At 42.5% G+C, this 22,166-nt stretch overlaps 1 protein-coding gene and 1 long non-coding RNA gene across 5 annotated transcripts in view; one reads left to right on the top strand and one right to left on the bottom strand.

The window, feature by feature from the left end:
* The window catches only part of NCAM2 (neural cell adhesion molecule 2), a 578,411-nt gene that overhangs the window by 167,652 nt on the left and 388,593 nt on the right, over positions 1 to 22,166 (bottom strand). For both annotated transcript variants that reach the window (XM_073668266.1, XM_073668267.1), the window contains exon 10: positions 9,159 to 9,346. In XM_073668266.1, the coding sequence (XP_073524367.1) occupies positions 9,159 to 9,346 (188 nt within the window). The remainder of the gene's footprint in view (positions 1 to 9,158; positions 9,347 to 22,166) is intronic.
* The window catches only part of LOC141236699 (uncharacterized), a 45,993-nt gene continuing 26,506 nt past the window's right edge, over positions 2,680 to 22,166 (top strand). For all 3 annotated transcript variants that reach the window (XR_012302353.1, XR_012302359.1, XR_012302363.1), the window contains exons 1-4: positions 2,680 to 2,804; positions 9,190 to 9,217; positions 9,432 to 9,557; positions 16,664 to 16,757. This is a non-coding gene — a long non-coding RNA (uncharacterized lncRNA). The remainder of the gene's footprint in view (positions 2,805 to 9,189; positions 9,218 to 9,431; positions 9,558 to 16,663; positions 16,758 to 22,166) is intronic.

Genomic DNA, 22,166 nt, shown 5'->3' with positions numbered 1-22,166 from the left:
AAAGCTAGGTAATTTTTTTTTGAACAAATAAGTTTGGAGTGGGGGTGGGTATAGGGGACATTACACATTAATGAATTGGGGGGTATGTCGTTATAATGGATTCAGGGAGAACATGTAATCATAATGAATTGGAGGTGGGAACATTTAATTTTAATGAATTGGTATAGTGGGAGGTGCACTGTGGTGGGGTGTTGAGGACACATGAGAGTGACTAGTAATGAAATGGAGGAAAGTGTACAGAGGCCAATTAATTTATATTTTTATTGGGCAGAGAAAAGTGACTACCTATAGATAACAGGAGGAACAGCTGTGGTTTATTAATTTAGATTTTGGATGATGGCTAATTATACAGTATATTATTGGTGGGTGCATTTCTATATTCAGTGATGCAGTGTGGAGGATTCTTTTTTCAGGAAATCTATATATATAAATATATTTATATGTATATATATATATATATATATATATATATATATATATATATAAAATAAAGAGGCAGCACTCCAAGAAATTTTTGAAAAAAATGGACTTTAATGAGCCCAAAGGCGACGTTTCGGTTCACAGAACCTTTCTCAAGCAGAGTTCAAGTGCATATAGTGCAATATATATATGGTTACAAACAGTGATGCCATAATTATAATCAATTCATACAAAAACATGATTATGTAAAAAAGTGCAATAGTGCATATCTCAAAATATCATCCAGTTATATACATAGTGATAAAAGGTCTTTTACAAATATATTATTATCATCAATTACAGTATCCATGACTCTCATAAAGTGATAAGTGCTTTAATTGATATCTATCAGTGCCAGGTGTACATTATAAATCATAATATGTTTGGACAGGAACACAAGGAGAACTGGATATGTTTTATGAATATCTGAATCAAATTGATAGAACTATTAAATTTACATTAGTGAGCTCATGTGAATCTATTCAGTTTCTGGATGTTCTTATTACACAGAAAAATGGAAAATTGTTGACCTCTCTCTTTACTAAACCAACGGACCGAAATGACTTTCTGAGGTATAATAGCCAACACCCAAAACGCATGATAGAATCATTACCTTTCAGTCAATATCTAAGAATTAAGAGAATAGAGAGCAATGAGGAGGGCCTGTATAGGAGTACACAAAAACTCATGAAAAAATTGAGATCAAGAGGTTATCCTCAGAGACTGCTGAATAAACAGGAGAAAAAAGTAAGTGGATTAGAAAGGGATATTATTTTAAATAAGACGATCAAAAATAATAAAAATGATAGAATACCAATGGTGTCGACATTTGGTGAAGAGAGTGAACAAGTGGCAAATATAATCAGAAAACACTGGAAAATGTTGAATAAATGTTTACCAGATGTGCCAGAATTTAAAATCCCCCCTTCTTTTCTCTTATAGAAGGAATAAGAATATTAAGGATGTATTAGTACACTCAGATATAGGCCCTTTTAAAACTCTGACTTAGACCTCTATTACGGGTAGAAATAGAAAAGGCTGTAATCCATGTCTATCATGTGTCAACTGCCAGCTTATGTTAAAGGGTGATCAGTTTGTTCATCCGAAAACTCAAAAAATTTACAACATAAAAAATTTCTTTACATGCGACTCCGAGTATATAATTTACCTATTGGAATGCCCTTGCTCATTGTGGTATATAGGAGAAACTAAGTGCGATTTTAAAACTCGTATGAATAATCACAGACATTCCATCAGGAAAAAGAGGATGGATTTACCTGTATCAAAGCATTTTTTGGAGGCAGGACATACTGTGACACAATTAAGATTTAGGATTATAGATTCTGTTTCCGTTCAAAGACGAGGTGGGGATAGAATACGATTATTAAAAAGAAAGGAACTTGAGTGGATTCATAACTTAAATACGTTAAAGCCAAATGGATTGAATGTTGAATTTAATATAGCAGGCATCGCCTGAGGAGTATGTTCAGACTTGACAGTATATGAAATTTGGAGTATTATGTATACCTATTGTATTTTAATATATTTATATATGGATTTTTTTGGGGTTTCTTGCAGATTGATCACTCTCACATTGGTCGTTTGTGGAGGCGACTCAATCTGCAGCAACATGCGTATAAAGAGAGAGAAACTTCCTCTGAAAATGTACTTTTTCTTAAAAAATTGCTTTTCTATATATATATAAGAATTGAGAGTATTCAAGCCTCTATCTAATGAAGCTATATAATAAAAAAATAAAAAATATATATTTGTACACTGTAAAATAGTATTCCTATTTGTGGAGGGAATTGGATTGTAATGTATTCCCAATTAAACACCTGAGATCGGGGAGGAGGTGGGGACCTGTTTAAGGTTTCTCCTCTGACCCAGTAATCTCATTCCATGGATGAACCTAGGAATAGGGAATTCCATGGAAGGGTGTTTGGGTTATGTAATATATTATCCCTCAGTTCATTTATGGACACAGGAATTACTTACGAATATTTCTTATCGCAATACAAGTTGTTAACAAGATATTATCCCTGATAGTGAGAAATGGTGTGTTCTATTATAAAAGGGGAATAATAATAGTGATTAGAGCAAATATGGTGTTCAAATTTGAGGAAAAACGTTTGATGGGGCTTGCCAACTTACAAGATGGCGATTGTAACATTATAGATGCACTGAGCATGTCCGATGACGTCATGAAGTGGGCGGACCAGGTTTGTCCTGATCATGTGATGAGATAATGGGGATTTCCTGGGAGACATGCTCAGTTGAGATTCTGAGACGCTGAGGGCAGCGTGGAGGAAATAGGAAACGTGGTTATGCATGATTGCTGCAGGGTGAGTCGCTACCTCAAACATATTATGATTTATAATGTACACCTGGCACTGATAGATATCAATTAAAGCACTTATCACTTTATGAGAGTCATGGATACTGTAATTGATGATAATAATATATTTGTAAAAGACTTTTTATCACTATGTATATAACTGGATGATATTTTGAGATATGCACTTTTTTATATAATCATGTTTTTGTATGAATTGATTATAATTATGGCATCATTGTTTGTAACCATATATATATTGCACTATATGCTCTTGAACTCTGCTTGAGAAAGGTTCTGTGAACCAAAACGTCGCCTTTGGGCTCATTAAAGTCCATTTTTTTCAAAAATTTCTTGAAGTGCTGCCTCTTTATATTTTTTCTATTGACATGCAGCAGTTTGGACAGACTGTTTGGAGACTTGGCACCCACTAGTGAGTAATATGAAATGGTGCTGTCTTTAATTTATATAATTTATATATATATATATATATATATATATATATATATATATACATATATATATATATATATATATATATATATATATACAGTAAAGACCAAAAGTTTGGACACACCTTCTCATTTAAAGATTTTTCTGTATTTTCATGACTATGAAAATTGTACATTCACACTGAAGGCATCAAAACTATGAATTAACACATATGGAATTATATATTTAACAAAAAAGTGTGAAACAACTGAAAATATGTCTTATATTCTAGGTTCTTCAAAGTAGCCACCTTTTGCTTTGATGACTGCTTTGCACACTCTTGGCATTCTCTTGATGAGCTTCAAAAGGTAGTCACCGGAAATGGTTTTCACCTCACAGATGTGCCCTGTCAGGTTTAATAAGTGGGATTTCTTGCCTTATAAATGGGGTTGGGACCATCAGTTGTGTTGTGCAGAAGTCTGGTGGATACACAGCTGATAGTCCTAATGAATAGACTGTTAGAATTTGTATTATGGCAAGAAAAAAGCAGCTAAGTAAATAAAAACAAGTGCCATCATTACTTTAAGAAGTGAAGGTCAGACAGTCCGAAAAATTGGGAAAACTTTGAAAGTGTCCCCAAGTGCAGTTGCAAAAAACATCAAGCACTACAAAGAAACTGGCTCACATGAGGACCGCCCCTGGAAAGGAAGACCAAGAGTCACCTGTACCTCAGAGGATAAGTTTATCCGAGTCACCAGCCTCAGAAATCGCAGGTTAACAGCAGCTCAGATTAGAGACCAGGTCAATGCCACACAGAGTTCTAGCAGCAGACACATCTCTTCAACAACTGTTAAGAGGAGACTTTGTGCAGCAGGCCTTCATGGTGAAATAGCTGCTAGGAAACCACTGCTAAGGACAGGCAACAAGCAGAAGAGACTTGTTTGGGCTAAAGAACACAAGGAATGGACATTAGACCAATGGAAATCTGTGCTTTGGTCTGATGAGTCCAAATTTGAGATCTTTGGTTCCAACCACCATGTCTTTGTGCGACGCAGAAAAGGTGAACGGATGGACTCTACATGCCTGGTTCCCACCGTGAAGCATGGAGGAGGAGGTGTGATGGTGTGGGGGTGCTTTTCTGGTGACAGTGTTGGGGATTTATTCAACATTGAAGGCATACTGAACCAGCATGGCTACCACAGCATCTTGCAGCGGCATGCTATTCCATCCGGTTTGCGTTCAGTTGGACCATCATTTATTTTTCAACAGGACAATGACCCCAAACACGCCTCCAGGCTGTGTAAGGGATATTTGACCAAGAAGGAGAGTGATGGGGTGCTACGCCAGATGACCTGGCCTCCACAGTCACCAGACCTGAACCCAATCGAGATGGTTTGGGGTGAACTGGACCGCAGAGTGAAGGCAAAAGGGCCAACAAGTGCTAAGCAGCTCTGGGAACTCCTTCAAGATTGTTGGAAGACCATTTCCGGTGACTACGTCTTGAAGCTCATCAAGAGAATGCCAAGAGTGTGCAAAGCAGTCATCAAAGCAAAAGGTGGCTACTTTGAAGAACCTAGAATATAAGACATATTTTCAGTTATTTCACACTTTTTTGTTAAGTATATAATTCCACATGTGTTAATTCATAGTTTTGATGCCTTCAGTGTGAATGTACAATTTTCATAGTCATGAAAATACAGAAAAATCTTTAAATGAGAAGGTGTGTCCAAACTTTTGATCTGTACTGTATATATATATATATATATATATATATATATATACGGTATATATTTATGTGACCTCTTTATATCAAACTCAGCATTGACCACATAACGGCTTTAGGACATTGACAAGAAGGTTTGACAAGATGGAAAAGAAACCAAAAAATGGCTGTATTCAGATGAGAAGTCAGCGGTAAGTTACAGGATACAAATATTTTTTCTTTGTCTTCACCGTACCAGGGTCTGTGTCCATGGATCCCTGGAGGCACTAAACGACCATTGATTCATAAAACATTAGTGATTGGTGGTCGCTTAGTAGCCTGTTTACACAGGCAGACCATAGTATACGATGTGCGTTCAGATCATTCAATACATATAGGATGCCAAGGTTCTCGATTGTGTGAGCCCTGTTTACAGGATGATGCACCGCTGAGAATGATGATCTTTTGTGCTGCACAAAAGATCATTTCACCAGAAGAACAAGTTTTTGGCTCATCCACCGGGTAATTAGCAGCATCTTTACACTAAAAGATTATATCTCAAGAACGCCTGTTCGCGATGATCTTTCAGTCAGTGTAAATGCTGCTTCACTTGCGGAAAGATGTTGAATACTCTTGCCTGAAAAATATTCTTCCTTATTATGTACAACACCATCCCTTAGTATATAGGGTTTTCTCTTTTGTTATGTATAGCGCCGTCCCTTATTACATAGTATCCTTTATTGTTATGTATAGCCCTGTACAAGAGAGAAAAAAATAGTCGCGGTTCACTGTGCATGCCTCTCTCTGCTTCCCTACATCCACCCATGTGTTAATCAGGTGACCCATCACATGACCTCCCAAAAGCATTATGCGACATGACACATGATACATCGGGGCTATTTCTTTTCAGTATGTGTTTCTTATGTTGCATTTGTTTATTAAATAACTAGGTCTACACTTGTACTAAGTCTGCAATTTTGATCATTTGTAATCAAAAACTATCCAAGGTCCGCTCACTATCAACTAAACCCTGCTGATAATACCCCACTCTGGTATCTTTATGATCAAGCCCATGTATTAGCCCTCCATTTTGCACCTTCCGCTGACATTTCTAAAATTCCTTCTATTCAAACTTTGCTAGCCATAGTGCCGTTCTTGTCCCCGAGGGTCCCAAATGCACTTGGAAACCATTATCATGGAGATGTCATGTACCTAGAATGGTCTTCCGCTAAATCTTTATGAAAGACTTAAATGTTTGATGGTGGTTGTATTTTTTTACTTTTGTGACTAAAAGTCATGCTTTCAAATCATAGTTGCCTATTCTGTAGATTCCTAGCCCATCTCCTATTTGTACGAGTGCATATATACAGTATATCAACACTCGTTAATTGTAGCTATTCTCTGCTACACTGAAACAGTTTTCGGCTTAGCAAATAAAAAGATTATTGAGAATTTTGATAATAAAAAAAAACGTTGTTGACTTTCAAAGCTAATCATGTCTCCGAAGAGTAATAAAATGGATTTGAGCTAAGTAATGAATATAGTGATACAACGTTAATTTTAATAAATATGTCATTTTTGTCATCTGAGACATTGTACCACTCAAAGAAAATAAAACTGCGCCATGAATAATGAATATGGCAGTGATTATACCCTGTATCTACAAATATCAGAACATGGGTTTTTTTTTACTTGTAGCTTGATAAATGTTTGTTTAGTCTGCTAGGCCCAAAACCTTTCATGATTAATGGCACAAAAACTCCCCATAATTCTCCCTGGTGTTAACAAAATTGAAAACACGGAATATTTTAAGAAGTTGAGTGTCACCCAATTTTATGAGTAATTGTCTGAGAACACTGCCGAGAGACCAAAATCCAAACTTATGTGAGTTAGGAGAAAATTGAAATGATCAATGTAAGGATTGTCGACTTGTAAAAAAAAAAAAAAAAAACTGTTAAAAAAATCATTCTGCCCTTAAAGCGAACCTGTCATCAAGAAAATGCAATGTGATCTGCCGGCACCATGTTATAGAAAAGGAAGAGGTGAGCAGAATGAAATGTGATTTTGTGAGAAAAGATTCAGTATAGCCTGTGATTTATTCATTTATGCCTCTGCTCTTTCAGGGATTTCAGGTCCACTGGAGTGGTCCTATCAGTGACTGACAGTTATATTTGTATGCACATATAGGCCTCTTTCACATGTCTGGAGCTATCTGTGTCTGTGTGTCCGTGTGAATGATACGTGTTGCAATCGTGTGCCACCCATGTGCCGCATCAGTATCTTATGCACCGGCGCCTGGCAATTAGCGATAGAGATAGCGCTGTTCCCAAGCACCGAGTGCTGAAGGAATAATGAATATCTCATCATTGTCCCCTGTTGGCACTGCGATCAGTGATTTTTTGGATTACAATAGATTTTTTGGAATAGAAATCTGCAACAAATCTAAAACAAAAACCACGTGTGAACTAAACCTAGAGATGCAGAGATTAGAGAAGCATCTGGTCCTGGTGGAACCCAATGACCATTGTGCCACATGGGAATAGTGTCTTTTATCTCTGTGCTATGATATCACTGTGTGCTTTAATCGTTGTGATGCTGATTATTATCTTCACAATGTGACACTTGTGCAGTCCTTAAAAGGGCTGTCCACTGCTTTCTTAATGATTTGACTACCCCATGTAAAATTAGAAAGGCTTAGAGTGCTTTCACATTGCGTTCAGGAACATGATTGCTAGTCCCTTCGGGAGTATTTCCGAATCCCCTGCAAAACGGGATCCAGACGCAAGCGCCAATGGGGCCATAGACTATAATGATGCGGGCAGAGTGAACGTGATCTTTGACGTGCATCATTTTCAGGAGTGTAAGCCTATTGGAGATGGACACCCAGAAGCAGTCTACTGCTCATGAAAATTATGCAGGTCAGAGAGCACATCCACTATGCCAGCACTATTACAGTCTATTGCCCCATCGGCGAATTCATCAGGATCCTGTTTTGCACGGGGGTTCGGACGTATGCCCAAAGGGACCAGCGAACGTGTCCCTAAGCACAATGTGAAAACACCCTTATACTCACCTCCCTCACCGATGCCATTACAGCAATTTTGGTCCTTGCCCTCCCATAGCTCGTTTGACACTGTTATCTCACAGGAGTGCTGCAGCCAATCAATGGTCATTAACTTTCTGATGGCCACCGGAAAAGTCTGGGATTGCTGTTAAACAATACCACTATGCGATGGGAGCACAGTGGGAGCGCAGCAGTGTAACTGCCATTCCAGTGTGTGCTATAAAGCATGGAGGAGTAAAAGAAGCCATCATTTTTCTCCTACTCCCGGCTCTCCCAACACACGGATGTCAGATTTACTGCTGTGGGTGTGCTGGCAGGGAGAGCAGGGGCAATTAAACATAGTTTCTAAAGGGAACCTGGCAGCTCATATATTCTGCACGATCCACAGGCAGCATGTATCAGACATTGGTTGTATGATTTACACCATTGACTCTAAAATGTTACAAAGTTTCACAGAAGAATATAGTTTAAAAGCCGCTGGCGACCGAGTCACACGGGAGACTAATCGGACAATCGGGTCACTGGTGGCTTCTCCTTGCCCTCTGCCCTGAATTGACAGGCTTCTTCCTGCATGTATTTATTGGTAGAAACCTGTAAGTCCAGGAAAGGGGTCAAGGAGAAGCCACTGGGGACCCACCTGTCAGACAAGCCTTCCAAAAGGCTCGATCCCCGGCGGCTTTTAAAGTGTGTCTTTCTCTGAAGCGCTGCAACGTCAGACAGACAGTATCTGAAACATGCCGCCCTTTAACTTTACCATTTTTCACTTTGATCCTGCACTGTAATATCATTATATTAATTATCTAGAGGTCATGGCATAAAAGAACTCAATACTGTAATTTCATTGTTTATTATCCCAGCTATGTGACTTTTCCTCTTTTTTGTGACATCATTGTTACATAAAACATTTCCATACCATGACATTACTATGGGCAATAACCCTATCCTATGACTCCCCAGTGTTTATTATTAATGTATTATAACATCACTGTGTCTTTTATTCCTCTTTGTGACATCAGTTTGCTCATATTGTGTTCATGAATACCGTGCTGTGACATCACAGTCTACATTATTTCAATACTGAGTACCGCAAGTCTTTAATTTGACCTCATATTGTTTATTATTCATATTTTGTGACATAACTGTGTTCAAAATAGAATTGTGCTCACCTCTAACAGAATCTTCTTCCCGTCCCTGTAGGTTTTTATATTTGTTATATTCCGTGCAGGTAAGAGTATTTTTTCTCTGCTCCAGAAAATTGATGATGGTGGGTTGGAGATAACATCACAACTGATATTAATTGGATTGTTTTCCCAAGAATAATAGATAGTTTGATTTGAAATAAATTTCGGTGCATCTGTTGAAAGAGGAAGTTTGCAATGAATATTACAAATGAGTTACTTTTGCTTTGGAACAATTGAATTGATTTGTCACAATTGCAGATGTAACATCTATACGGATCGAATCAGGCTCTGGTGAAAAAGAGAGAACAAATCATAATAAGCTAAGAAGAGTAAAATTGGAAACAATATGTGAAGCAAAACAAAGTAATATGAGATAAATCTATAGTAAGTCAAAACAGAATGTGCCAGAATATTAAAGGGTGTTCTGAGCCTTGAAAAAATATAGAAACTTACTTGTATGTGCGTGAATGCTTATCAGGACATAACTAGATGGATGAATGGATGGTAGAAAATAGAAAACTGGAGAAGCACTGTGCATCCCAGTATATAAGTGCAGGTGTCCATAAAAGTCCATAAAAGTCCATAAAAAATAAAGAAAATGTGGCGCCCCTGTGGGTCCACTCGCCACAGAGGTATTGTATCTCAGCCAGAGGTGTGGTACCCCACTCTCAGGTAAGGAGGGAGCACTACCCGAGACCCACACACTCACATCCAACACACACCACTCATGAGGGAAGGGCGAGATTGCTCCTGAGGGAGAGCACAGTCCCTGTCCCTGTAAGGAAGGTGGAACTAAGTGGAGGAGGTGGGTGAAGGAAGAAGTTTAAGGGAGCACAGACAGAAAGAGTATAAAAGACAGATAGAAACATCTAGAAGGGAGAGTCCTGCTCAGGAGAGCAGTGCAGAAGGGTCCATTTTCCTGGCTCCAGTGGTTGGAGCAGGAGTTCAGTGGAGAGTGAGGAGTAGAGGAGTAGGGCCCAGTGAGAGGGGCCCAGCAGGAGGAGAGTGAGGAGAGAAGACCGGAGCAGGGAGGAGGGCTCCAGAGATAGAAGGGATCCTAGGGCACGGCGAGTGCAGGATGCCACCCGTGCGCCCGAGTTCACGCTGGCCTTGGAGGGATCAAGGCCGTAGGAGGGGACTGGCCCCAGACTAGTGGAGTACTGTAAGGCTCATCTAGCAAACCGGAGGTTGCGGTATCTTTATGTGCCATAGCCAAAATCCACACATAATTGCTGAAAAGGTGGCCATATAGGACAAGGGGACAGACCAGACGTCGCCCGACAGGGTCTGAGGCCACTGGCTCGGGAAACTGTTGTGAGGCGCAGGGCAGGAGGGCGAGAACCAGCGCAGAGGGAGACGACCTGGAGAGGTTCACAGAAAGGGGTCCCATATCTGGTGTTTCCTGTTTTACTTATTGATGTGCTGTCATGATTATCCAGCTGTACTGTTCATTGCTGTTCCATGTGTAATCCAGCAAGTCCTGCACTGCGGTATCATCGCCTCCAGTTTTTGCTGCTCATTCTGTCTTACGACTTAGAGAATCCACCTCACCAGATGAGTCCATAACACTTACACCGATGGAAGAATTTCTCAGCCACCTATGGAGGCAGTTGCTAACTTCAAAATTATGCTACAAAAAAAATAAAATTAACCAGGAGGTCCAGATAGAATGAAGTAAGTGTGAACAGGTGAACAATCCTACCAACTTGCACATGTTCACATTTGCTTCATTCTGTTAGGATGTTCTGGTGAGATATTTTTTGTAGCATACATTTGGAGGTGGTGACTGCCTCCATATTTGTGTGAGCATGTCTCCCATAAATTTAAGTTTGCTTTTAACTAGTGCTGGACTCTACCTTTCTTTTAAATAAATAGGTATTGGCTTGGCAGAGGTATGTCTGATAAAGTACCAGCAAAAGAAAGGTACACTTTTCTCGTGGCTGGTAGGCAAACATGATTTGACCAATTTTTGAGCTAAGTGTTAGGCGTCGGTCTGGGGCTGGATTTGAAATGGGTCCAGGACCTTCTGTGGTCTCCCATTCCAGGCCAGCCAGGGCTGATACTGCTCAGCATTTTTGTCAGTCCCAACGCCTCACTGTTCCATGAGCCCTGCAGATTGTCTGCCAGGCATTTGTGCCCAACAGTGTTAAGCATAGGCTGCAGAGGGAGACAGGGCTCGTGGAATCTAAGTCCAGGATTCGCCGCACTGAGCATGTCCGTGACCTGGCGGATCATGATTGGTGGGTTGGCACCCACCTGACTCGGTGACCTGGCACTCCCTGAATGGTTCACGGGTAACGTCACCAATAGCGCGTCGCTGGTCAGGGCTTAGTCTTTAAAAGGCCCGCCCACAAACATGGCGGCGCGCTCAGATCATTTGAGCTAGCTGTTTGTGGTGTGCACGTTTACTCTGGGCTCAAAGAGCCATAGATTTAGTTAGGCAGGCCGGGCTCAAAGAGCCATAGCTTTAGCTAGGCAGGCCGGGCTCAAAGAGCCATAGCTTTAGTAGGCAGGTAGCTTCACCTCGCTGACTGGCTCTAGCCAGGGGGTTCGCCTTACACCCAGAGCCGCCTGTGAGCTAATAGAGCGGGTTTGCTCAGTCCGGTAGCACGCCGGCTGAGTGCTCGATTACCCGTCGGGAATCACCCGCACGCTAGCGCCGTCTCCTATAGCGTAGCACCTGTATCAAAAACAGGGCTACTGCTGTTCCCACAGACGCACGTCACCCTGCGTCTTACCCTTCCGTGTGCGTTAACACGAAGGGCTAAGATATTTGTTAGGTGCGTCGCCGGTCGCTCTCTCCTCTGTGCAGTAAACGAAGATAGAGCGTACCCCTATACCCTGTCCGGTGTGTAGTTAACACGGAAGGGTTTATCTTTTAGTTGTCGTTTGCCTTTCCACCCGGGAAGTGTTCAGCAGCAGTCCTCTAGGCTGCATCGCGGACCCCGGGGTCGGTTGCGTTCCATTAAATAAAGTTGTCTGCAACCGCTCCCCCTAACACTAAGTACATAAATTTCACAACCCGATTGTCACTATTCAACTTATTGAAGTGTCTGTGATGCAGTTACTGACAACTCAGCCGTACAATCTGGTGCAGGGGCGTGCTGAAGCTGTCAGTACTTTCATTGACTTGTCGGTGATGCTTAAATTAAAGCTCGCTCCATCTCTTTGCATCCTATATGTTTTCCATAAGTATCTATTAAAGAAATTTGTCCCTTTGGCAGTGTCTACCTCATTCCCACTTCTTCCAGTTTCATGCGATGGGGGCTTGGAGTATGAGGTTCAGAGGATTGTGGATTCTCATAGAATTCGAAATTCCCTCCAATATCTCATCCACTGGAGGAGAAACGGACCTGAGGAGAGATCCTGGGTCCCAGCTTGAGATGTTAAGGACGATCGGTTAGTTAAGGCCTTCCATCTGAGATTTCCTGGGAAACCTGGAGATCTGGTGGCCCTTCCTGGAAGAAGGGATACTGTTACGATTCCATTTCTCAATGTGTCTGGGATGCAGTTAATGACAGCTTAGCCGTCCAATCTGGTGCAGGGGTGAGCTGAAGCTGGCAGTACCTTGATTGACAGCTCAGTTGTCCAGTCTGGTGCAGGGGCATGCTGAGCTGTAAGTATTTTGATTGACAGCTCGGCCAGCCAAGCTGAGACTGGGCTGCCATCAGGTGTTCCCTGTCCCAAGTGATTGCCCAGCTACTTAGCTGGGCTCAGCTACTTAGCTGGGCTGTCAATCTCAGATCTCTGCCAGACGTACTTTCAGCTCTGTGTAGTTTGTCTCTCTGTGCGTTGTGCTATGCTTGTGGATCTTTTTGCTGCCTGACCTTGGACCTCGATCTGACCATCTGTTATGCCTTCTCCCTTTGCTGTGATCCGCTTTCCTCCAGGTATTCTGACCTTGGACCATTACCTGACTACGCCTTTGTCTCTTCCCTCTATTTATGATGTATCATCCTGGCTTTTGACCTCGGACTTCTTGACTACCCTGACTCTCGGCTTGTCCGAGAGAAGCGATTCATCGTCACATTAATTTATAAAAAAGTTGGGATGCTGTGTAAAATGTAAGGAAAAGAAGAATGCAATGATTTGGAAATCTATTTTAGGCATATTTTATTCATAACAGACCAATTTTCTATGTTATTGAAAAATAACTATTTTAGAAATTGTTGGCAGCAACACATCTCAAAAAAGTTGGGCCTGGTCCATGTCTACAATTGTGAAGCATCTCCTCTTCTGCTTATAACAGTCTGTAAATATTTGGGAAGTGAAGAGACTAATTTCAGGAGTTTTGGGAAAGGAATATTGCCCATCCCTGTTTGATGTGGGATTCAATTGCTCCAAAGTCCGGGGTCTTCTTTGCTATATTTTTCATTTCATAATGTGCCAAATGTTTTCTATTAGTGAAAATTCTGGACTGCAGGCAGCTGGTTTATCACATAAACTCTATTTATACAAAGCCATGCTGTGATGGAAGCAACATGTGGCTTAGCATTATCTTGCAAAAATATCAAGGGCCTTCCCTGAAATAGACATTGTCTGGATGGGAGCATATGTTGTTCTGAACCCAGCATTGGTATTGCTTGTCAAGATGTACATGCTGCACATGCCATTGGCTCTAATATAGCCCCATACCATCAGAGATGCAGCTTTTGAACTGTGCACTGCTGATAAGCTGAATGTTCCCTCTCCTCTTGGTTCTCCAGATAACTGCATCATTGGTACCCTTATAGAATTTGAAATTTTGATTCATCTGACCAGAGAACAATTTCCCATTTTGCCTTAATCCATTTTCAATGAGTTTTGGCACTGAGAAAATGGCAATTGTTCCTCAATTTTTAGATGCAGTTGTTCACAGTTTGGCAAACCTCTGACCATCTCTGCTCCTGAGAGTATATGCCTCTTTAACATTTTCTTTTTATACACAGTTATGTGACTTACTTCAAAATTGACCCTCCAAGTGTTTTTCATTAGTAAGACTTACTTTTTCAGCCTTATGTTAACCCTTCCCCTCTTTTTTGAGATGTGTTACTGCCATCAATTTCAAAATTAGTAATTTTTTTTAAATGAAATGGAAAAATATCCAACATTCACCTTTTGATCTGTACAGTGGCGTGTAAAAGTTTGGGCATCCCTGGTAAAAATGACTGTTATTGTGAACAGTTAAGCAAGTTGAAGATGAAATGATCTCTAAAAGAACTAAAGATAAAGATGACACATTTCCTTTGTATTTTAGGCAAAAAAAAAATATATATATATATATATATATATATATATATATATATATATATATATATAGTATTTTTTTACATTTTAAAAATAACAAAAAGGAAAATGGGCTGATGCAAAACTCTTGGAGATTTGTTGGGGTGATAGCTTAGACCGAGGTTTCAGACCTTAATGAACCTGTTAGGGTTATGACTTGTTTACTATCATCATTAGGAAAGGTCAGGTGATGGATTTTCCCAGCTTTATAAAAACCCAGACTCCTTTAACCTTGTGCCCAAAAACAGCAGATATGAGTTCTTCTAAGCAGCTGCCTACCACTCTGAAAATGAAATAATTAAGGTCTACAAAGCAGGAGAAGGCTATAAGAAGATAGCAAAGCATTTTCAAGTTGCCCATTCCTCAGTTCAAAATGTAATTAAGAAATGGGAGTTAACAGGAACAGTGGAGGTCAAGATGAGGTCTGGAAGACCATGTCAAATTTCAGTGTGAGCTGCTCGTAGGATTTCTGAAGAGGCAAATCAGAACCCTCCACTTGACTGCAAAAGACCTTCAGAAAGATTTAGCAGACTCTGGAGTTGTGGCACATTGTTCTACTGTTCAGGGACACCTGCACAAATATGGCCTTCACGGAAAAGTCATCAGAAGAAAACCTCTCCTGTGTCCTCACCATAATATTTAGCATAAGATGTATGCAAAAAAACACCTAAACAAGCTAGACATATTTTGGAAAAAAGTTCTGTGGACTGATGAGGTTAAAATAGAACTCTTTGGCCACACTGATCAAAGGTATGTGTAAAGAAAAAAGGGCACAGAATTTCACCATAGAATATCTCGCCAACCATTAAGCATGTGGGTAGATCAATCATGATTTGGCATTGTGTTGCAGCGAATGGCGCAGGGATCATTTCACGGGTAGAGATAAGAATGGGTTCAATGAAATTTCAACAAATTCTTGATGCAAGCATAACACCATCTATAAAAAAGCTGAAGTTGAAAAGAGGATGACTTCTACAAAAGGATAATGATCCTAAACACATGTCAAAATGCACAATAGAAACCCTCAAAAGCATAAGCTGAAGGTTTTACAATGGCCCTCACAGTCCCATGATCTGAACATCATTGAAAATCTGTGGCTAGACCTCGAAATAGCAGTACATGCAAGACGACCCAATAATGTCAAAGAACTGGAAGAATTTTTCAAGGAAGAATGGATGAAAATCACTTAATCAAGAATTGAATGACTATTGGCTTGCTACAAAAAATCATTTACAAGCTGTGATCCTTTCAAAAGGGGATGCTACTAAGTACAAACCATGAAGGATGCTGAAACTTTTGTGTTGGCCCATTTCTGTTTTATAATTTTTAAAATCTAAAAGATGAAAATATACTGTATATATATATATTTTTTGCCTAAAATACAAAGGAAATGTGTCATCTTTAACTTGAGGCCTTTTAGAGATCATTTAATCTTCAACTTGCTTAACTGTTCACAATAACAGAAATTTTGACCCGGGGTGCCCAAACTTCTACATGTCACTGTATTCTATGTTATGCTGTGAATAAAATATAGCTGTAAGAGATTTTTAAATCATTGCATTCTTGTTTTCTTTACATTTTACTAAGTAGCTTTGCAACTTTTTTGGAATTGGGTTGGTATGAGTATTTTGTATACTGCAGTAATACAATTTGAAGTTAAAATATTTAAACTTTCCTGATGAATTCCTTGGTTTGCATATATTGCAGTCACAGCAGCTTTCACATTTGCTTTATTTTGTTAGGTGCTGATTAGTGATGAGCAAGCATGCTCGTTAATCGAGATTTACACGCATGCTCGGGTGTTTTCAGAGTATCTTCAGCGTGCTCGGGTGTTATGTTTGAGTCACGCCGTGCACATGATTTGCGACTGATTGACAGCTTTAATACATGTGAGGAATGCCTGTTTCTTAGGTATTCCTCACATTTATTAAAGCTGTCAAACAGTTGCAAATCATGCGCACAGAGTGACTAAAACATAATGCCCAAGCATGCTGAAGATACTCGACGAGAACCCGAGCATGCTCGCCGAAAGGGTTAACAGAACATACTCGCTCATCACTATTGCTGATCAGATGTTTTTTATAGGTACAGAAGATATTTATATGTTATTCATATTATATTGACTAGTTTTATGCTGCACCTCTGTTTTGATGCTACTGGGACTTTCTTTGGGTTGGATGATCATGTAAAAACTACAGTTTCATGAATTCTCTCTCTTCTTACAGACATAGACAATATTTATAACTACCAGCAGAAATCCCCTACAGGCACAGTGAAAGAGAGGAGGAGAGCAAAGAAGCAGTGAAGACATTATAACAGGTATGTTATGTGTGAAGTCCTGTGTTACAGGAAAAAGTAGATGAGAGATATGATTATGTTCGGAATTCACACAAACAGAAAATGTATATATTAGAGTGACTACTGTACATGTCAGACCAGCATAGGAAGCAATTTCAGCTCCAGAGAGTAGTAGTTTTGTAACTTTACAAGGAAACCATTTCACCAATATTTCTTAAAGACTGAGCAAACTTTTCAAGGGTTATTTCCAAAATTACAATATAGTCTTAAAACAATGTACAGTACATATACAGTAAATTCATTAATTTGTGCCAATATAGCGCATTTCAAAATGTGTCATTTTACACATACCACCCTCTAAGAATGCCTCCTTCCAGGATATACACTGCTCAAAAAAATAAGGGGAGCACTTAAACAACATAATATAACTCCAAGTGAATCAAACTTCTGTGAAATCAAACTGTCCACTTAGGAAGCAACACTGATTGACAATCAAGTTCACATACTGTTGTGCAAATGGAATAGACAATAGATGGAAATTATTGGCAATTATCAAGACACCCTCAATAAAGGAGTGGTTCTGCAGGTGGGGACCACAGACCACATCTCAGTATCAATACTTTCTGGCTGATGTTTTGGTCACTTTTGAATGTTGGTTGTGCTTTCACACTTGCTCGGGTAGTGCAGCTCATCCAGGATGGCACATCAATGTGAGCTGTGGCAAGAAGGTTTGCTGTGTCTGTCAGCGCAGTGTCCAGAGGCTGGAGGCGCTACCAGGAGACAGGCCAGTACACTAGGAGACATGGAGGGGGCGGTAGGAGGGCAACAACCCAGCAGCAGGACCGCTACCTCTGCCTTTGCGCAAGGAGGAACAGGAGGAGCACTGCCAGAGACCTGCAAAATGACCTCCAGCAGGCCACAAATGTGCATGCGTGTGGACAAACGGTTAGAAACCGACTCCATGAGGGTGGTATGAGGGCCCGACGTCCACAGATGGGGGTTGTGCTCACAGCCCAACACCGTGCAGGACGCTTGGCATTTGCCACAGAACACCAGGATTGGCAAAGTCGCAACTGGCTCCCTGTGCCCTTCACAGATGAAAGCAAGTTCACACTCAGCACATATGACAGACATGACAGAGTCTGGAGACACCGTGGAGAGTGATCTGCTGCCTACAACATCCTTCAGCATGACCGGTTTGGCAGTGGGTCAGTAATGGTGTGGGTTGGCATTTCTTTGGAGGGCGCACAGCCCTTCATGTGCTTGCCAGAGGTAGCCTGACTGCCATTAGGTACCAAGGTGAAATCCTCAGACCCCTTGTGAGACCATATCTGTTAAGGGGACGGTTGCAAACAACTTTATTTATAATGGAAAGCAACCGAACCCGGGGTCCGCGATGCGGCCTGGTGGACTGCGGCCGAACACCTTCCGGGTGAGAAGGTAAAACAACCAACTTAAATGACAATCCCTTCCGTGTTATACCACACTGGAACGGGAATAGGGATTCGCACTATCTCCGTTAACAGCACAAGAGATGTGCGATAAATAATATATCTGTAGACCTGTTGCAGCACAGGGACTACACAGTTGGCGCTAGGATGCGTGTGTGACTCACGTGCTCTCTGCCGGCGTGCTACCGGACTGAGGAGGATCCCTCCATGTGGCTTGCAGGTGGTACTGGGAATAAGGAGTCTGCAAACTGCTCGGTGTGTAAGGCGACCCCTTTGTCAGAGCCAGGCTGTCAGATGAAGATACCTGCCTATTTCATCTTAGCCTGCCTATTTCCACTAAACCTGCCTTCCAGGAACTAAAGCACACGTGGAGCCCAAGAGACAAAGCGTCCACACAACACCATCACTGCTCAATGATCAGAACGCGCCGCCATGTTTGTGGACGGGCTTTTTAAAGATTAAGCCCTGCCCACCGTCGCACCAGTGGTGACGTCACCCGCGACCAATCAGGCGGTGCCAGGTAACCGGATCAGCTGACTCCCAAACCACCAATCACGGTACGCCATGTCATGGGCATGCTCAGTACTGAGAATCCTGGACTTAACCTTTAACAGCCCAGTCTCCCTCCGCAACCTATCCTTCATGTTGCTAGGAACAAAGACATGAGAGACAACCTGTACCTCTCGTGGACCAGCTAGGCGTTGGGACTGACAATGATGCCGAGCAGCATCAGCCCTGGCTGGACTGGAATGGGAGACCACAGAGTCCACTGATGGTTCTGAACCCATTTCGAATCCAGCAATCGCCCGACGCCTAACATTATCCCCCCTTCTAACATACCCCTCCACTTGACGCTCATTTTCCTCAACGAGCAGGGGAGCATGAATGTGGTCCACCGGTTCCCAGGGATGATCCTCAGATCCATGGCCCCTCCAATGTACTGGGTAGCCTTTTTCCCCACAAACCATTTTAGATCCCCTAATAGCCTGCACCTCGAGTTTATCACCCCTGATGTCTGTAGCAGGTTGGGGTTCAGCGAGTTTTGTCAGACGAACGGGTTTAAGGAGCGACACATGAAAAGTGTCGTGACTCCTCAGGTGTCGTGGTAACTGTAACTGGTAAAAAACAGGGTTTACTTGGGCCAAAATTTAGAAAGTACCAATAAAGCGGGGGGCAGACTCCGTGCGTACTTTAGTATAGCGAGCCGTGAGCCACACTCTGTCGCCCGGAAAGAATACGGGAGCAGAACGACGAAGAGTGTCAGCCGACTCTCTCATTTGTTTCTTGGAGGCCAATATAGCATCCTGGGTATGGTCCCAAACCTCCCGTGCCTCCAGAGCCCAATCTCGGACCCCAGGTTCCACTGAGGAAACTGGCATAGGAACCGGGACTCGCGGATGTTGGCCATTATTTAGAAGAAACGGAGTCTGGTAATGGGTGGAGAAGACCAGCCGGACTTTGACGGGATGATTTACCTCTCGCACAGGAGACACATGCAAGAACATATTCCTTAAAGTCCTGGCGCCACCAATAGGACCGTTGAAGGAACTTTGTGGTACGTTTGACCCCAAAATGAGCTCCGATCTTGGGTGCATGTGCCCAGGAGAGCACCTCATTTTGTAGATTAGGGGGAACGAATGTCCTCCCCGAGGGGACCTGGTTTAAGGACACTGGAGCCACCCTCCGCATACTCCCTGAAGGAACGGTGAGCCTGGGCTGGTCATCGTCCTCAACCGTATCCATGGACCGAGACACAAGGTCTACTCGAAGGTTCTTTTTGATATAATCAGACAAGACCTGGGTATCGGGGAAAGACAGAGGATCTGTGCTGGGGGCTACCTTGGTAGCAGGCTCAGAAACTGCCCTCCAAGTGATTGTAAACATACACTGAGACACACAATTCTCACTCCAGGAAGAAATTCTCCCCGTATTCCAGTCAATGTGTGAAGTGTGACAACATAGCCAGGGAAGACCCAATAGCACCTCATCTAATCCACCGGGAATAATAAGAAAGGAGATAACCTCCCGGTGACCCTGAGGAAATGACATGGTGAGGGGTGAACCGTTGACTACCCTAATGTTCATTGGTCTTGGCAGTAACTCTATAGGGATGGTGTGCCTTTGGGCAAACGTAGATGACAAAAAATTTCCATCAGCGCCAGAATCCACCCACGCCTTGGCAGTAACCGTGGATGTTCCGAAGAACAATGTCACCTTATACAATAATTTGGAGGAAGAAGCCCCAGAATCTAACACACCTCCTCCAACGGTGGTTAGACACTCTCGTTTTTCTGACTGCTTGGAACCCTTATTTATGGGGTACTCCAAGAGATGTGCAGGTCAGGAACAAAAGGGGTTAGACTCAGTCCTGGATATATCCATAGCCTCAGGCTCTGGGTCGGGAGTCGCGGGTTTGGAAATGGGTCTAGAGAAGGATGGTGCCAACCGACACTGAGGTCTGGGGACCTCCAGCTCTAACTTGTGTTCTTTATGACGCAAATCTATTCGGTTAGCGAGAGCGATTACCTCCTCCAGGGAGGTTGGAATCTCTCTGGTAGATAGAGCATTTTTAATATGCCCAGCCAGACCCTTCCAGAACACCGGGATTAAAGACCGCTCAGACCAATCCAATTCAGACGCTAAGGTTCTGAACTGGATGGCATAGTGGCTGGCAGTGACCGAACCCTGGACCAACGCAAGAAGCTTAAGAGCCGTATCATGCGTGACCTGAGAACCTAGGAAATCACTCTTTAGGGCATTAAGAAAGAGACCCGCATTAGCCACTACCGGGTCATTGTGCTCCCACAGAGGTGTAGCCCACTCCAAGGTCCTGTGAGAAAGTAAAGAAATGACAAAACCCACTTTGGCCCTTTCGGAGGGGAACCGTGCCTCCATCATCTCCAACTGAATGGAGCACAGATTAAAAAAACCTCTGCAGGATTTGCTGTCACCAGAAAATTTTTCCGGGAGAGCAAAACGGGGTAATGGAGCAATTGCAACTGCCACAGCATTTACCGCAGACGAGTTAACCATTTTGGCTGCTTGAGAAGCCGCCTGGGTAGCTACTGCAGTGATATCAGCTACCGGGTCAGCTTGTTCCAGGGTCCTAAGTCTGGCCTCAAGTTGCTGTATATAGCGCTGCAGTTGCTGGTTGTCAGCCATTTTCGGCAAGACCCTGGCGCTCCGATACTGTTAAGGGGACGGTTGCAAACAACTTTATTAAATAATGGAATGCAACCGAACCCAGGGTCCGCGATGCATCCTGGTGGACTGCGGCCGAACACCTTCCGGGTGAGAAGGTAAAACAACCAACTTAAATGACAATCCCTTCTGTGTTACACCACACCGGAACGGGAATAGGGATTTGCACTATCTCAGTTAACAGCACGAGAGATGTGCGATAAATATTATATCTGTAGTCCTGTGGCAGCACAGGGACTACACAGTTGGCGCTAGTATGCGTGTGTGACTCATGCAGGTGAATACGTGCTCCCAGCCGGCGTGCTATCGGACTGAGGAGGATCCCTCCACGTGGCTTACAGGTGGTACCGGGAATAGGGTGTCTGCAGACTGCTCGGGGTGTAAGGCAACCCCTTTGTCAGAGCCAGACAGTCAGATGAAGCTACCTGACTATTTCATCTAAGCCTGCCTATTTCCACTAAACCTGCCTGCCAGAAACTAAAGCACACGTGGAGCCCAAGAGACCAAGCGTCCACACAGCACCATCACTGCTTAATGATCAGAGAGCGCCGCCATGTTTGAGGGCGGGCTTTTTAAAGATTAAGCCCTGCCCACCGTCGCACCATTGGTGACGTCACCCGCGACCAATCAGGCGGTGCCAGGTAACCGGATCAGCTGACTCCCAAACCACCAATCACGGTCCGCCATGTCACGGGCATGCTCAGTACAGAGAATCCTGGACTTAGGCTTTAACAGCCCTGTCTCCCTCCGCAACCTATCCTTCATGTTGCTAGGAACA

This window comes from Phyllobates terribilis, unplaced genomic scaffold (genome assembly GCF_046119375.1).
Source record: "Phyllobates terribilis strain yellow unplaced genomic scaffold, ASM4611937v1 Scaffold_2__4_contigs__length_985480577, whole genome shotgun sequence".
Lineage (NCBI taxonomy): Eukaryota > Metazoa > Chordata > Amphibia > Anura > Dendrobatidae > Phyllobates > Phyllobates terribilis.
Note: the sequence above shows the minus strand (reverse complement) of the source record. Positions and strands in the feature narration are given on the sequence as shown.